At 39.4% G+C, this 18,469-nt stretch overlaps 1 protein-coding gene across 8 annotated transcripts in view; it reads left to right on the top strand.

Annotated features, from left to right (window-relative positions):
* The first annotated feature begins 3,832 nt into the window (after nucleotides 1-3,832).
* Nucleotides 3,833-18,469, top strand: part of atxn2 (ataxin 2) — a 43,428-nt gene continuing 28,791 nt past the window's right edge. For 2 of the 8 annotated variants that reach the window (XM_017451758.3, XM_017451757.3), the window contains exons 1-6: nucleotides 3,833-4,547; nucleotides 12,326-12,359; nucleotides 12,485-12,544; nucleotides 12,851-12,922; nucleotides 13,166-13,316; nucleotides 14,893-14,907. In XM_017451758.3, coding sequence (XP_017307247.2) covers nucleotides 4,426-4,547; nucleotides 12,326-12,359; nucleotides 12,485-12,544; nucleotides 12,851-12,922; nucleotides 13,166-13,316; nucleotides 14,893-14,907 — 454 coding nt within the window. In that variant the 5' untranslated portion in view covers nucleotides 3,833-4,425. The remainder of the gene's footprint in view (nucleotides 4,548-12,325; nucleotides 12,360-12,484; nucleotides 12,545-12,850; nucleotides 12,923-13,165; nucleotides 13,317-14,892; nucleotides 14,908-18,469) is intronic. The other 6 variants (XM_017451762.3, XM_017451760.3, XM_017451765.3 and 3 more) reach the window with 4 other exon arrangements.

The raw sequence follows: 18,469 nt of genomic DNA, 5'->3' as shown, positions 1-18,469 counted from the left end.
GACAAAGCAAATCAGAGAGCTTGAGGCCTTTTTAAAAAAAATAAAATAAAATAAATCAGCTGCCATTTTAATATGGCAATATTTTGCTCTCTCTGAAATAGTCAAAGGCCTTGTCTATACTAGGTTTGCTATTACTAACAAGACCCATGTGTTTCTAGTGCTTCCAGGTTGTTTTTTTTTTTTTTTTAAATTGTATTTTAATTTATTTGATTTCATATCTTACCCCTTCATGGTGTGGCACATGAGCACTTACTGTCATTTCATGATTGAACACATGTAGACCTGTACCTCAGACAGCTTTGTTTGTGTTTTTTTTTTTTTTTTTTTTGGAAGGGGGGGGGGGTTCTGACCATGCTGAAATATTTGTATTAAAGGAATTCCTTGCTAAAAATTTCATATGTTTTGGTTATAATTATATGTACCCTTTTTAGTTCCTCAATAGCTGTATGAATGACAGGAATTTCATATTGAGGCATAATGACTTGCTGCTTTTAGAAGTCAGACCGAAACTTCAATCAAATGCCACTGGTTACATTAGTAATGCTAGATGTGGTGTTTATTCTGGAGGACTGCCATAGACTGTGCCAATCAGTGGCACTGTCTTTTAAAAAAAAAAAAAATTGCGTCCACAACCATGAACCAAGATGTTCTTGGAATCCAGTTGCCTGGTCCTTGTGTAAAAAAAGACTATGTTGACTTTATAGGCTGCTATAACGATCAACAGTAAACACTCAAGGCATGCCCAGGGACCTAACAACACATTGCTGGCATTGAAGATCGTATTCAGAAGTTCAGTACTAGAGAAATACAGTATTCTGCTCCCAGCTTAATGGGCTCATAGATAGTCCATGCCAGTCAAGCATTAGGCTATGGCAAGCAAAGGCTGCTCAAAGTTTTTTAAACCAAGGGTAGATCCCACAGGGGGTGAGGATGGGGAAGAATTGTGATTAGTCGCTCTTCCTATAAATCCATCCATCCATCCATTTTATATACGGTGTATCCTACTGGGTCCCAGGGAGCATAGAGCACAAGGCGGGGTACACCCTGGACAGGGTGCCAACCTCTTCCTATAAATATCATGACAAATTGATCCATGATCAGTGAGCTGCATTTATTGCAGACCTCTTTGTCAATACACTTTTCAGCAGCTGTGTAATGGGCGGGAAGGGAAATAGCTGTATGATGAAGAGCTCCACTTCCGACTTTCAAAATTGATCATTCCTACCTCCCTGAAAAAGTTCCTGCAGTGGTTTCCTTTTCCCTATGGTTTTCTTTAACTAGCTCTAGGACGGTATAATCTACATTAAGCAAAGCCAAATGCTGTATCCATCACTAATGATCTCTGTCCAGGAAATGAAGAATTCTGATTATCTCCATAATAAAATGTTTCTCAGAGTCTAGTTTCTGAATATTTACAGTAGAATTTCACTGAAGGAAACATTGATATGGATGCTATTTAGTTAACCAGCAATACAACAAAACTATTAGGTCAGTCCCTCCAGGGGACCACTCCGACAACCAGCAAAGGGGAAAACTAGGCCATTGAGTTACTTATGTTACTACAAATTGAAGACAAGGAAGGATTCCAAAGCTTTTGTTTTGGACTGTAGATGTGTTAATACATAAAGAAGAATCTGACATGAACAGAATATGCGTCTGTAGGTATAGGATCTCAACCATTACGCATGAGGTGAGGGGAAGTAGGATTCTTCTTTCCAAGAAGTCACATATTCAGTTATACATTCTGGCAAAAATCCTCCATGATTTCCCCTTTTAAAATGAGTATAAGCATGTTTTTTTTGTATATGGTATTTGTAGTATTTGCTAGACAAGGCAAATCTGTTTGGTTTAATATAGGATTAGCCATTTAATTTTAGTGTATCATCATGCTACTACTGTAATGGTCTTCCATTTGTTCAAGTAGAATTGGTGAATTTTACAGTAATGGAATATTTGTTATATATCTGAGTAAATAAGTCTGGTTACGCTGTGACTGGCAGAAGTCATAGCCAATCAGAAGAGACAGAGTGAGAGAGTGAATGCTCATAAAGGGGGTGGGAAAGGGAGGTGAGAAAGTGAAAGCGTTTGATTCTCTACTAGAGGAAAAAGTCTTCCGGTTGATCAGTGTTGCCATTTTGGCAGATGTATCTCTAAATTTCATGAATTTCTGATAGTCGCATATATTTGGCTAATTTTTAATTACATTTAATAAATAATAATAAAAAATTACACTAACTACATTTGTCCAATAAGTTTAACATCCATGCCCCACATTTGTTCATCCCCAACATAAACGTTTCCCCAGTCAATCAATGTAATTTTTGTATTATACTAAACACTGGTGAGTATGTGCTATCAGGACATGCTGCATACATGCAGTAAAAAATGTCAAAAAATAATACAAACAACCTTTTTGATGTGCTCAGGACTACTGTAGTGTGTTTGCATTTCTGAGGAATAGACTTAGCTATTTTAATATTGTTATTTAACATGAAATGGCCGGGACTTCTGAATAGCTTATTAGTCTTAAATTACAAATTAAATAAATAAATAATAGTTGTGCTCAGCAAGGTGTTGCAGTGAGTAGCATTCCTGCCTCACACGTCCAGGGTCCCAGGTTTGATTCTGAGCTCAGGTTATTTATTGTCTGTGTTGGTTTGCTCTGGATTCTCTGGTTTGAGACAGGTAAGAGGAGAATGGTCAGAATGATTTGATCCAACAGGAAGACTACAATAACTCAAATAACCACTGTGTTGAACAGAAAAGGCATCTCAGAATGTAGAACATGCTAAAACTCGAAGGGGATGTGTTATAACAGCAAGAGATGACAGTGAGTTCCACAGCTGTCAGCTAAGAACAGGAATCTGAGAACACAGTGGGCACAGAGTCACAAAAATGCACACCTGATTAGAAAAAAAAAAAAACATTTATGAAAAACAACTTCAGTTGCAACATGCAGATCACAGCGTGAGAATTTGGCATCAACAGCATCAGCATGTAGCTGATCAAGAGCATCTAGCATCAACTCTAGAGAGTCTTATGCAAATAAATTCCAGGAAATCAGTGGTTTCTGAAATATTCAATCAATCCATCTGGCACCAACAAACATGCGATGACCAAAGTCTCTGAGACCACATTTTGATGTCTGATGTGAACATTAACTAAAGCTCTTTACCTGACCCCCATGATTGACTAAATATATACAATATATGGCCAAAAGTATGTGGACACCTGACCATCACACTCATATGCGTTCCTTCCCTAAACTGTTCCCACACGACTGTAAAGGATGTCTTTGTATGCTATAGCATTACACTTACTCACCACTGGCACTAAGAGGCCCAAACCTGTTCCAGCATGACAATGCCCCCGTGCACAAAGTGAGCTCCATGGTTTGCTATGGTTAAGGTGAAGAAGCTTGAGTGTCCTACACAGAGCACTGACCTCAACCCCACTGATCACGGTCAGGATGATCTGGAACGTTGACTGCACCCCAGTCTTCTTCAGCTGACATCAGTGTCTGACCTCAGAATGAGCACAAATCGCCACATCCACGCTCCAAAATCTAGTGGAACGTCTTCCCAGAAGAGTGGAGCTTATTGTAATACCACATGTGGAGGTGTCCACAAACTTTATACTGTAGACCATATACTGTAATACAGTCTGACTGTATAGATCTAAATGTTTTCCTCTTCTTAACAGTTCTCTACTGAGGAAAAATAAAGCGCGTCTCCTTTAAATGGGATGTGGAAATCTGAAAGCACAGCGAGGAGCCAACCCTGACCGGCTCACGTGCATCATGCCGTAGCACCGCCGCTCGGCTTCCGACGTGATCTTGTTGACTTCCTGTAAATAGTGCGCGGCACTCTAGTCCTCATTTAGTAAAACTTAGAACAAAATCTGTTAAATGCCACATATGTCTTGATACTGTATTTTTTATACTGCATGAGCCAACGTGTAGACATTTATATTTTAAAATGTTTTAAACGAAACACGACTGATAAACAACAAAAAAAAATGTACGCCTGTTTTGTGTATATATCCATCCGCTAGTATTTCGTGTTTTTTTCGGATTGTTTAGGTGTATGTCTTTCACAGGCAGACATCTCCGGCGAACTGATAATATTATTGAAACTATTTTAGTGTTAATCTAGTATATATGGATAATCTACATCTCTTTCAGTGATAAGTGTTTGGTTTTAAAGAGACAACGAGAAGAAAAGAAGCTAGCTGACTTGCCTAGCAGTCAGTGTCCAGGCTGGAATAATCAGCCCTAGCAACAGCAACAGCAGCAGGGCTAGCAGGCTAACATCGCTTTACTCTCAGTTTGACTTTTAAAGCATTTCCTCCGCTGTAGTTTTGCCGTTGGAGATACTTTCTAAACCGTTTGAATAGTCTGCTCAAAGACTCGTTTATGGGATAATCATGTCAATGAAGCAGACAGGCGGTAATCGCAAACCGGGCAGCGGTAGCAGTAGCGGGGCCGCAGCGGCCTCAGGAGCCGGGGGATGCGCAGGAGCTGCTGCAGGACGACACAGTTTAACCAGGTGAGTTCACTGTAGCCCGAGCTGCATGTGCTTGATTTATTTGTCACATGTGTAATGTTTAGATCGGATAACTGTCAGATGTGTAACACACACACACACACACACACACACACACACACACACACTGTAATGTTGGAATGCGGGGTTGTTTGGTGTCTGCGGCAGGTAGGTAACTAGCTGGTTAGCTTAGCTTAGGCCGTCCTGGGAGAATGGGCTTGGTTTCGGTTATTATACTGTTCTCTTTTGGTTTTGGGAAAAGACTGGAATCGACGTCAGAGTAAAAAAACAAAACACAACATTGGAGTTGGATGTTTGCTGAATAAAACGTTGAGAGGAAGTGCCTGGTCCTGCCTGAGGCCGTGTCCTCTGCTTGTCTGGATGAAATTCTCTGTAGAGTCGCAGACTGGATGCTGTTTTTTTTCTGTTATATTAAATACATTATCATCATATTGGTCATTACAGCAAGTTTATTGGTCGTGAATGTACTGTTTAATGATCAGTTCAGGGCGAGCAGAGTGGAGCTTAACGCCGTTTCTACTCACTACTGCACTGACCTTTAACACGCGTTAACTAGCACGGAGTTACTACACTGTTCTCACTCCGCAGAAGCACATCCACACTTGTGTGTTTACATCAACACCTTCAATGAGAAACTAGCCGCTTTGGTGCAGGTAGCCTTCTTGATCTGCTAACTCAAATTCCTTGTTAAATTCTCGTCACTGCTTTTAATACACTCGTTAGCAGTCTAAACCAGCTTTTATGTGAAATGATTTCGACTTCGCAATTGGTTTTGAAGCTGTTTTAAAGGAAGGAAATAAATACGGTAATCTGTGATGCGTATGAATAATGGTATTTGCAGCTTTGCATTATTACTTTACTACCCGTATCCAGACAGGTCCTTCCTCCTCGCCTGCATTCTGCCCCGTGATTGGCTAGTCCTGTCCTGCCCTCTGTGCTGGGATTGGCTAGTACATTTCACGAGCTCGTGAGAACAAATGAACGAACTAGCCAATTCCGTGGTAGGGGGCGTGGCTGGTCGGAATGCGGGTAGGGGGAAATAACACGGCAGCTCTCCCTTGTAGTAGGCGTTTCGGCTGTCGGCGTCCCATCACCCCACCAACCATCCGGAGGCCAGAGTCAGGCGAGTGAACCTTAACGCTTAGCAGCGTGGCTTTATAGTAAAGCAATCCTTTAAACATGACGTTGTGTAAGTGTGCTCTTTGGGTTGCCCATTATATTCAAATTGGGTGTGTTCGTGCTTTTTGTGTCAGTCTTTCGTCCTTGTGGACACCAGTACACCAGAATAACACGTGAGAGGCTGGGAGAACCCTTTACATGGGTTAAACTGAACATTTTGTACTATGTAGACCAGAGGTTCTCAACTTTTTGTAACTAAAGCCCCCAAAGCCTCCCATATCATATGGCAACCCCCCACCCTGTCCCCCACCCATTTTAAGGAGACCAGGTATATGATTTTGGTTTTGGGAAAAGTCAGGAATCGACGTCAGAGTAACAAAAAACCCCCACAACATTGGAGTTGGATGTTTGCTGAATAAAATGTTGAAAGCAGTGTCCTCTGCGTGTCTGGATGCAGTTCTCTGTAGGGTCGCAGACCGGATGCTGTTTTTTTTCCTTATATTAAATACTTTATCGTATTCATCATTACAGCAAGTTTATTGGTTGTGAATGTATTGTTTAATGATCAGTTCAGGGCGAGCAGAGTGGAGCTTAACACCGTTTCTGCTCACTACAGCACTGACCTTTAACACGCGTTAACTAGCACAGAGTTACTACACTGTTCTCACTCTAAATGATTGTGTGTGTGTGTATATATGTTTTTTGATCATTTTTTGCTTTTCTGATTTTGTACTTTAAAAAAAACAACAAAAAAAAAACTTTTAGGATTTTTAAAAAATAACTTTTTATAAAACTATATAACGGACAGGTATAGAAGATGAATAATCAAAAATGTTTCTGAACACTATAACGACTTTGAACAAGAGAACTAGGCTGTAATAACGTGGACTAGTTTACATGTAAAACATGTTGCATTACATTTGTCTTGCATTCTAAAAACATTTGCATAAGAATGATGTAAATAGGGACGAGAGGCGTGTCTCGTTATCCATGACATTGTTAAATCTCCGGCTCTCAGCCCCTCACTGAACAGAGTAGACGCAGAGAGAGGTGTGAGTGCAGCGGGAAGGCAAGACCTCGCGCTTGCACGACCGTATTGGTGGTATTTGGAAAGTTGCTAAGGTTTGTTAAAGTCGCTAGATTTGTTTTTGCAAAAACGAAACAAGTAGCTAAGTTGGCAACACTGGTCTGCACTGACAGCTAGATGAAAGGCAGGCTAAGCTCCGCCTCTCCTCAGCAAAAAGAAAATACACGGGGAATGTGGGTTTTTTCATTTATGCACATTCTATTTGAAAAGCCGTAAAATACACAGAGTACCCAGATGATGCCCTGTCGGTGTTTTATTTTCTTTTTTTTTCCCCCCTTAAACAATTTACGCCCCCTTCTGATCTCTCTGTGCCCCCCGGTTTAGAACCACTGATATAGAGCTTTGACAACTACAGAAACACTGTTCTTTTACATGTCTTAATCAGACATAAAACTTTTAATCCTCTTTATCCCAAAAGGGAGAAAATTGCTTTTAAAGATTTCTTTCAGCGTCACTGAGAGATTGCCTACCTCTACATTTATACGATAATCTACTTATAGAAAAGCAACAAGACTACCAAATCGTAAAAAATTGCGGGTTTACAATATTACATTATCACTTTTCACACTGGGCACATTTGCTGTGGTCCGAGTGGAGTAGATTCCATAACCCTCCATTTCTTCTTTTTGAGCTATTCATTGGTGGATTTGCCAGTGTGCTTCAGATCATTATCCTGTTGAAAAATCCACATTTTCTTCCTCTTCTACTTTCGGACAGATGGCCTTTGTCTTCAAGCACTCTTTGATATGATGCAGAATTCATATTTGAATCAATGAATGCAAGCTGTCCGGTCCCCGAGGCTGCGAAGCAACCCCAAACCATAACATTTCCACCATCGTGCTTTGTGGTTGGTATGAAGTGCTTCTCCTGAAAAGCTGTCTTTGGTCTGCGCCAAACAACTCTAACTTTGAGTCGTCTGTCAAGCACATTATTCCAAAAGGTCTGGTCTTTGCCTATGTGCTCATTGGCAAACTGTAGTCTTGCAAAAGATTTTTCCTGGTATGCCTCCCACACAGATCATCATTTGTGCAATCTGTTTCTGATTGTAGAAGCATGCACTCTGACACCAACAGTTGCAAGACTTACTAGCAGATCCTGTGATGTAATTTTTAGGGTTCTTGGAGACTGTTTGCATCAGACGGTTTGCTCTTGGGCTGAATTTGCTGGGACGGCCAGTCCTGTACAAATTGCCAGTCGTTTGAAATCTGTGCCATTTGTAGATTATTTTTTTCCCCTTACAGTGGAATTATGTATTTGAAATAATTTGGAGATATTTTTAATCCCTTGCCAGACTCCTAGGCATCCACCACCTTTTTTTCAGAAGGCCTTACAGAACTCATTTTAGATCTTGGCATGATGACACCACACACCTCAATGGCAAAGGGAACACCAGACACTAGATATGATAAAGAAGACCGGTTGTAAAGAAGACCGGTTCCACCTGCACTCCGTAAGCAGGTTCTAATCACTGGCACCCAATCTTCAATTTTATGGATTTGAAGGTGTGATAAATGTAGGGGTGTACTTACTTTTTTTTCATGTGATGATCTGTTTTTTTGTTAATTTAAATTGTGAAAATTACTACGACATGTCAACTTTGTCATTTGATAGTGTATCAACTTTATTAATAGGCACTGTTTCAAAGAGGATCAAATGTTTGCTTGTCCAAATATGTAAAAAAAAAAAAAAAAAAAAAGAGCACCAATTTTCAGGGGTGTACTTATTTTTTCACATGACTTTACCTCGTGTTAGACTGGAGTGGTCCTCATGTCCCAGTGGGATTTCAGTATCTTCAGTGCTGCAGTACAGACGGGGCGGGGTGGGGGTGGGGGGGTGCTGTGAGCTGGTAACAAGTGATGCACAGCCCCGTCCCACTCTCAGGCATGGATGTTGGCAGGCTCTGTTCCAGGATAACACGTGTGGAAAAAGTACAATGGGTAAATTAGGAGTGAGAAATTATACAATATCTTTTTAAAGAGTGTCTTTAGTGAATTTCATCAGGAATATGTAAAAAAAAAAAAAAAAAAAAAAAATTTTTTTTTTTTTTTTAAATACCCATGATTTTAAGTCAGTCCCTCCAGGATTTTGTGATCACAAAAAACAAGAAAATGCCACAGCATTTGGAAGAGCCTTCAATATTTCAAAATTACCACGGATTTTCCTCAGATTTGGGCCAAGATGCGTCATGTGACGTCATCACAACGCGCATTCATCCAAAGCCCTCTTTTTCACGTGCATCGAACTTGAGCACAGCTGAAAGGTCTCATTTACCAACAAACATCACTGCGAAAGACGGTGCACAATTTCGCCGATTCAAGTAGCCACAAAAGCTGCAGGGAGAAAAAAAACTCCCAAGTTTTGGGAAAAAAAGCTGCAACAAAATCAAACTTTTAAAAAAAAATTTTTTTGGAGAGTTTGTATTTGTGCAAGTTGCTGGTTGACAGGCACGTTTTTTTTGGAGGACTAGTTCAGTGCCGACTGACTGACCGATCGAAATCACACTTCTGTTGTATTTATCCACCGTCCGGGCAAGGACATGAGCACAGCTGAAAGGTCTCATTTGCCAACAAACATCACTGCGAAAGAACATGCAAGACAATTTCGTGCGTTTGCGTTTTCGCCAATTTTTCCGCAAAAAACGACACCTCGAGCATTTTTGGCTGCAGCAATCACAAAGCAAAACTCCACGAAATCCTTTACAGACTAGAACTTCTCAGAGCCAATATTAAAATTCCTGTTTCTACTGTGGTAGTGAAAACATAAACGCCTATTAGCAATGTACACAATCAAATAACATTTATTAGTTTGAGTCAATAACTTAATGTGTGCAAATGTACACGCACTTATTAAACCAACTTCTACCAGCAACTAAATGACGTATTTGTCGTAGTGACCCCCTCTCAAGCGATTACATCAGGGTAGTTTTGAACACGAGGGCGTGACCATTCTCTCCTCCATGTTTAGCCACATTTAGCCACTGCTGAGTCTGTGTAGATCCAGCAGGTGGTATTGGCTACCGGCTTTTGTGGAAATCAGTCAAGTCCTTGGACACATTCACGCCCTGGCTTCCAGTTTCACAAGGAAATACGTCACCATATGGAATCAGTCACAGCTGTTTCATCGAGCTTTTAAAGTTTCTAATGAACAGCACATGGTACCAGGCGGAAACTCTGCTCGCTAAAAAAAAAAGAAATTTTCTGTGCAGAAATCCGTATCCTTGGCTGTGAACAGGGTTTTAAATGCATTTAGTGTTTCAGCAGCGTAATCTGTATTTTTGTCGCTTACTTCAAGTTGATTAAAAATCTCATTTTACTGCTTCAGTGAACTGCAAATTCTTACACAGCAAATACATCAGTTTTTCAAATGCATGTGATTTTTAAAAAAAAATTTATTTAGTGCACTTATATGGATCGGACGTCGTGCTAGTTTATTCCGTCAGTCCCAAGATGCGCAGAAAAGTCTTGTATATTAAGTAGTCCTCATTTCAGAACAGTTTTTTTTTTTTTTAACAAGCCGGTGTTGTGTATAATGGCCGGATCTCTATGGTTTTTATCTTTTTGCTTGGTGGTGAAATCTGCCTCGGTGTGAGCTCAGATTTATACAGATGTGAAGCCAGTTGCTTTCTTTGCCATCAGAATTTCAATTTGGTCGTTGTTAAAATGCATTAATAAAAATAAAGTGCACGCAGTGTTATAGGTACAAGGGTTCATTCATTATCTAAAAGCCTCTGTTGTTGCAAAGGTGAAACAGTCGGTGTTCATTTCTCTTTCACTTCATGCTGCACTGATTTCAGTGTGGGGATTGACCACAGCACAGCTGAAAGTTCTCCTATACCAATAAGCATTACTGCGAAAGACCGTACGAAACAATTTCACGCAATTCAAGTAGTTTTCCACAAAATCATCAGCCAGTTGCGTTGCAGATTTTGGTGAGGGACGGGGAAAGCCGCAGAAAAATCGAGCATTTTTGGCTGCAACGATAACAAGCAACTCTGTGAAACCCTGAACAGACTGAACATCATAATTCATGTCTACAATGTCCTGCATCAGCAAGTCTTCAGATGAACACACATGAGTTATTGGCTGGTCTGGTCATGTGAGATGATGTAGTACTTCCAGGGGCTTTATGAAGGATATTGGAAATTCTGCCAGTCTTCCTGTACTTCCATCCAGTTTTTCATATTCTGCCCCATAATAGACGCGTCCACCTGATGTATGAAGGCAGACGCACATCTGACTGCCTCACATGTTCACACACGCACGGACACTAAAACATAAACCCTTACTTAGCTAGCCGTCAGCTGCTTTGGGGGCCTGTCACTAAAATGCAGTCTAGTGTATGTGTCCAGGGTTACGTTACACTACATGGCTGAAAGTTTATGGACACCTTATGTGTTCCTTCCCCAAACTGGTGCCACAAAGTTGGAAGCGCACAGTTGTACAGATTGTCTTCGTATGCTGTAGCATTACAATTTCCTTTCTCTGGAATTAAGAAACCCAAACCTGTTCCAGCATGACGGTGCACCTGTGCACAAAACGAGCTCCATGAAGACATGGTTTGAGAAGGTTGGACTGGAAGAACTCGAGTGTCCTGCACAGAGCCCTGACCTCAACCCCACTGAACACCGTTGGGATGATCTGGAACACCGACTGCACCCCAGATCTCCTCACCCAACATCAGTGCCTGACCTCACTAATGCGCCTGTGGCTGAAAGAACACACACCCTCCAATAAATAAAACTTTATCGTTCATTTGACTTGATTGTTTGGTTATTTGCAAGCAGCAGGAGGCTGGCTGAGGAAAACTCATAAGGCCTTTTAATTCTCTTTCGTTTTACTTTCGCTTTTCATCAGACTCGTTCAACCATACACACGTCTCTGTGCTGGTCAGCTCTCTCTCTCTCTCTCTCTCTCTCTCTCTCTCTCTGTCTCTCTCTCTCTCTCTCTCTCTCTCTCTCTCTCTCGTTATGGGAAGCACTGACACACACAAGTAAACTCGGGCCAGCACAGGTGAGATTCATTACGCTTTACCTGACTCTTAAACCCACCTCTTCTCCATCCTCTGCTGTCGCTTGACCACGCCACCGCTGCCACAATCGCATATACTATGCATAGTCCAAAAAAGTTACAGTGGAAAATAAACACCAAAATGAGATGACCAGATTTTTTTTTCCAGTTTGTCTGGTAAACTTTAATAATAAATTTTATTTATAGACACCTTTCAAGACTCTCAAGGACACATTACAGACATAATCAAGTTTACAATTTAAAAAAACTTGATCATTCCCAGACACGTTGGCCAGCACCAAAGTTTTGTAGTAGAAACTCTGGTGCCTTTATTAGATAACCTGCTAAATATCTGTAGCAAAATGTGTCACCGTCCTGAATATTCGTCACTGACAACGGTCTAAGAGATTCTAGTATTGAAGTCTTGCCATGTATATGAAAGTCATTTTGTGTGTTTATGACCTTGTAAATACTGAAATGTGCAGTATGCTGCCGTACAAATGTAATGATTTAATTCTTAAGTTAAAGTTTTGTTGATTTTTGTACAGGGGACGTAACAGCGCCAAAGCACACTCCGCACCAGTAAGTCCAACGTTGTTGTTTTTTCTTCTTCTTGTCAACATCTCTGCACTCTGAGTTAGACTTTGAGTTGCAGTGTATTCATGCTATCGTTGACTGCAGCACTGATCATTCTGTTCTGTTTTTAGGTGGCCTTCAGTGGAGTTTATGCAAATATGAGGATGGTTCACGTCTTAACTTCAGTGGTGGTACGTTTAAAGAGACGGCTGTTTTCCCAGATTGATTTCTTGTGAATAATTGGAGTAATGCCGTTGTGACCAGGATTTAATTGACTCATTATGAGATGTTTAGATATTTGATATAAACATAAATATTAATAGTGGAACTCTGTAGCCTATTAGACCTCCAGGAGTCGATATTATTAAAATGTAAAGCTGTAAGCTGTCACCGTGAGAACGAACGAGGTGCTTTTCTCAAATTCAGGTTTTAAATTGTGAACAGGTTTTGTATTTTGTACAAAAATGATTATGATATCATTTTTACTTCTTGTGCAGGGAGCCAAGTGCGAACTCAAAGTGAAAAATGGCGCAATCTACGAGGGTGTCTTCAAAACGTATGGTCCAGAGGTACAGACAAATATATAATGTGTATATGCAGTTTTGAAATACCAAAAAATTGCATATGAATAATGTTGTTGTTGTTGTTATTGTTGTTGTTATTATTATTATTATTATTATTATTATTATTATCATCATCATTATCATTATTATTATTATTATTGGGTGATACAGTGAAGAGGACAGTGTAGAGAAGGTAAGGTTGAGTCAGTCTTATAATTTGTGTGTGTGTGTGCGCGCTTGTGTCTGTAGTGTGATCTGGTCCTGGATGCAGCCCACAGGAAGAGTCCAGAGCCGAACGTGGGCCCTCGACGTGAGGACATAGTCGAGAGTATCATCTTCAAGGCTTCAGATGTTGTGGTGGTGCATTTTAAAGATGTGGACCTGAGCTATGCCAAAAAAGGTGAAACATTGAAACAATGTTGTATGCTAACACTTGCTGTGATTGCTGTCATGCTTCTGTGACCGTGTCATCAATCTTGCCCTACAGTGTGTGGATCGGTGTTCAGTCATGGTTAATGAAAAGGATGACTAATTTAAAGAGTAGAGATGAGCAGAGTAATAGGATGTGATAAAGATGATAGACAGGCTGCCAAGAAGCCGTGCTAGGTGCATTAACGTGAATTCGGTCCGACTTTTGTGTAGGAGTGTGGCACTATGCCAGTATATTATTACATGGCTGATATGTAACGTTGATATGTTTGTATTAATACTGATTTGGCAAAATTTGTCCCTGGTGCTCCTTATCAAATATGCAGATTTTAAAAAATATTTTCACTATATACTACGTGAAAATCAGGAAATTTCTACGTTATTTTAATAGAAAATTGAAAACCTACTGTGTACAATATTGTGCATCAGAGACCATCCTTATGTTTTCAATCAAAAGGCCCTTCATTACTTATTATTGAATATTTGGATGCAAACAGTAATGAAGGGGAAATATTCCCTTTTCAACCAGCCATGCAATACTTGTTTAGACAGGTAGATATTAAAGTCAGCTTTACAGATATAATATTTACAGATTTCATACTGTTTACACTGTTGAGGCCTTTGTAAGACTTTCTGTTAAATACGTTCCCGTAGTCATTACAGTCCCGCCAGAATCTCGTGATTTTGTGATCACAGAAATGAATGCAAAATCAAGAAAATGGCAGAATATTCAGAGTAGCTTGCAATTTTTCAAAGATTACCACAGATTTTCTGCAGATTTGGGCCAAGACGCATTATCTGGCATCACCACAACACGTATTCAGCCAAGGTCCTCTTCGATTCACGTGCATCGAACATAGGCTCAGCTAAAACGTCTCGTTTACCAACAAACAGTGCGAAAGACCGTGTAGAACAATTTTGTACAATTGCGATGTCACCAATTCAGATAGTTTTCAGATAGATAAAAAAAAAAAGGACCAAAAAAACTCCACAAATTGCATCAGAAATTTAGAGAAAGTCTGCAGTAAAATCAAGTGTTTTTGGCAGCAATCGCAAAAATCTCAGCGGATACTGTACGGACTTTATTATTATTATTATTATTATTATTATTATTATTATTATTATTATTGCTTGTAAATTGTTTTAAAAACCCCCCACAAAGGTCTCAAACAGTAACAGCTGGAATAGCATTACTGTATTAGCACTTTAAGAAATAATAATAATAAAAAAAGCATTTAGTCTTTTAGCCCCAGCTTTTTGCGTCCCATTTCCCATAAATCCCACACATATGTGTAAATGGCTTCTAACATCCCAATAAAACCTTTTTATAGTTTGGGCTGCACTGTTCTGCTGCTTTTGCAACATTTGAGAAAGATTTTGTCCTGATTCAAAACCATTCCCACCTGTTTGGTACTGTTTTGTAAATAATCTTTTGAGTGTGTCTGTGTGTGTGTACCAAGGATGTAAAGCACTGATTTATAACCTGCTCAATTTTGTCCATCTGACCCTTTCTTTATTCTGTCTCTCTCCTCTTGCACTGGGTGTAGTCTCATCAGAGCAAGGTAATCTGGCTTATTACCCCATTTAATATCACATGTCATGTGTTTGCCATGTTATAGATGTCATTGACATAAAAACAGTGGGTGCTATAGCCACTGATTGATTTGTCTGAGATGCTGAGCTGTGCTACTGCAAGTTATGATTCGATTTTTCTTCAGTCTTTGTCCTTGACACTGACATCTTAAATTACAAGAATTGCAGGATTCTAAGATGATAGATTGCAATGCCAAACCCGTACACATTCAACATTAACATGAAACAGAACTGAGTAAAATACTAGACCACATTTCTAAACAAACCTGGGCATTGGACTAAATTCACTCCATTAGGCAATGAAAAGGCCTGGAAATCCTTTAGTTTCTTGAGAGTGCTTACTTCATGGCCAACGTTACTTCATATCCATTTATATATATTTAAAACATTAAGGTCCTTGAACCTTTACGCCTCTTTTCCACTGAAGCTCTAAACAGGAGAACAGGTACAGTTCTTCTTTTCCATCTGTCATGCTGCTAAATCAGGACAAGGAAGTAGCTAAGCAAAACTACTGTGATGAATCTTGACTGTTTTAATACCTGCTCGACCATTTGAGGCAGCAATAGATGAGTTCTGAAATTCCACACCTGGTAATATTTTGATGTGTAGTCAAATATGAAGCTCACAGGACAAAAGAGTTAATACAATTTCAGGAATGTGCAATACAACCGGATTAAAACTATTTTAAACTATTGTAGAGACAGATCAAGTAGCACAGGTTTGACACTGCACACGCATGTCCCAGCTGCTCTGTTACGCTTTTCATTTTAAATCTGCTGCTGCTCTTTCATGGAGCAGTATATTCATGTCTGTGTTTTCCCTCGCAGATATAGTAAATCTCTGTACTTTCTGGCCAAAACATACACTGTCGTCGACTACGTTTACATGTACGTCAAATTCCGTTGAAGCTCTCTATTCGGGTTGCGGCCATATTCCGAATACAGTGTATGCGTACAGGCATCGGAACATTCCTGTATACATGGTTGCAAGTATACTTGAGTTGCCGTTCATAAATGCCGAGCCTACAGATGTTACAGCATCTGTTAGCAGCCACAACTCCTTGTGGACTGAGCATGTGCATATGTCTTCTTTCAGTGGATTTTATGAATAAGATGTGTACATGCAACAAATTTCCGATTAAACCTGGCATATTCCAGGTGTGGGGATAAGAATATTGTCTTAATCTGAATCGGGCAGTAGGATTGCAGCATTTACGTGACTCAATTACAATACCGCCAAATTCAGATTAAGATCAGAATATTGATGTGCATGTAAACGTAGTCAATGTGATCAAGTTGTGATCAGTGAGGTATTAACTATTCTTTAGAAGTTAGAATTTTTAATGTCGCATACGACACATTGTGCTGAATATAGCTGACTTTCAGTAAAACATTTGGTGTGTGTTCAGTTTTTTGTCCAATTTTATTTATTACATCTGTGAAGCACACGGATGTGCACCCAAAAGTACAGGACTAATGTCCACTGTGCTAAAGACATCTTATCCCTCTCCTAGTGGTCAGTCGAACAGCAGTACATTAACACTTATAGATATTCGATAAAAAGTAGGTAGAAGGCACATCTGTAGTGAAGACAGTGATTGGAACGGTTACTGTCTGTGCTCAGAACTGTTTGGCTCTACAGCTGTAAAGAGGCTTTCGTTTCTACCACATCGTCACAGATTCCTAACATCGCTTCTGAAATGTTAGACTTTAGAGATGGCCTGGTGTCTCACAATAAATAAACAAATGCTCGTATCATGCCAGTTGCACTTTATCTGAAATATGGATAAATGTAACCGCCACTGCAAATACACAGAGCAAGCTTTGCCATAAAACATGTGCAAATGCAGGTTTTATCACAGATTACTGCAGTCCCTGTTATCCTTTATTATTATTATTATTATTATTATTATTATTATTATTATTTTAAACCTGATAGCTAGTATGCTTGCCTTACTGTTGTTTTAAGTGCATGGTTTATTATTTTTATTTTTCCTGTTTATTCAGGTGTGTGTTTTCATTGCTTTGCAGTGTCATTATTATCAATAAATGAATTAGTACATTTTAAAGGCAGTTTGTATGATGTGATCCTGGTGACCCAGGACATCAAGAAATGAAAACCTTTTTATCTATCAGTAATTAATGTATTATGGATTCATTCATTTGTCACATATAGCATGCTTGGAAATTGGATGGACACCTACTCTGTAAAAATGCTTTATTTTAAGTGAATGAGTATGGCTAATGGAATTTTGTTTTTAAATGTTTTCTCTTTAAAAGCACAAGACTATTGCAACATGCCATTATAACAGTTTATTTAAATTTTAAGCATAGTGGTACCTATCACACAGCTGCTTTCACACATCTGTTTGCTGCTCAGTTTAACGGTGCATCGGGTAGAATTTTGTTTCTAATAGTTATAAGGTCACGTATAATAACATTTTGAAATTTATTTACTTTTTGACCCACACCTAAATCCAGGTTTTTAGGTGTTTTAACTAGGCATTTGATGGATGGCTAGCACATGTATCATGCATCGATTAAAAAAAGACACAAAGAGGGGGTTTGTGGGTTAAGCATAGAAGGGCGCGAATGGGCTGACATGCACACCGCTCTGTGCATGTCTCTCTGCATAGCCAGAGACCCTTTTTATCAAGAGTTTTGGAATAATATTGCCACAAATACATCTCAAGTAGAGTGTAAACCATGCAATTTTGCATCCAATACTTTCCATCTTCTGTAGACTGGGACTGTGCCTACTTTTGAAAGCATAGTTCATGTAGAATCTTATACAGAACTGATTAAAAAACGTAAAAATATCTGTTTAATTTCTGTTTACATCCCTGTACATCATTTTATAAATACTAGGGCTCTCTTTAATGCTGCATCTGCACTCAGTCACATTAAGTAGAACCCGTGCTTAACATCCACATCAGTGCCTGTAATGTCTCTCCTGTTGTTTGTTATACAGCAGTCACATAGTGACCAGTGCACCTTTAACTGAGTATTAGGGTCGTCACGGTGCCATAAACATATCGTACGGTATACCAGCTGAATACCATGTACTAGCTGAAGTATCACGATGCCAAGTAGCGTCACAATACCATGCCAATATTATGTTAATTCGTATTACAGAAATGCATAGCATAACGAACAAGGCAAATTTTCCGCTGAATATTAATGAGAACGAATAACTGGCTGTTGTAAAAACTCGAACAATCATACAGAAGGAAAACAACTAATTCAACGTGTCACATTTTCCATTTGTTGTTCCCTAGAACAGAGAAATGCAAATGGAAATTGTCTTCCGTACTAAGAACGAACACAATATTCGGAATAAATATCTGAAATGGAAATTGACAAAAAAAAAAAAATCATATAAAATTGGGAAATTTTCCATTTCCCAGGCATTGCTCTGTCTTAATCATAACATCAAGGTGAATGACAGGAGCTCTGTTGCCAACAACTTTTAATGGAAATTTGCTAATTGTTTCTAGATGATGTCATGCGCTAATTAGCATATTCAATACGT

This window comes from Ictalurus punctatus, chromosome 22 (assembly GCF_001660625.3).
Source record: "Ictalurus punctatus breed USDA103 chromosome 22, Coco_2.0, whole genome shotgun sequence".
NCBI lineage: Eukaryota > Metazoa > Chordata > Actinopteri > Siluriformes > Ictaluridae > Ictalurus > Ictalurus punctatus.
The sequence above is the reverse complement of the archived record's forward strand: the minus strand, read 5'-3'. Positions and strand labels throughout refer to the sequence as shown.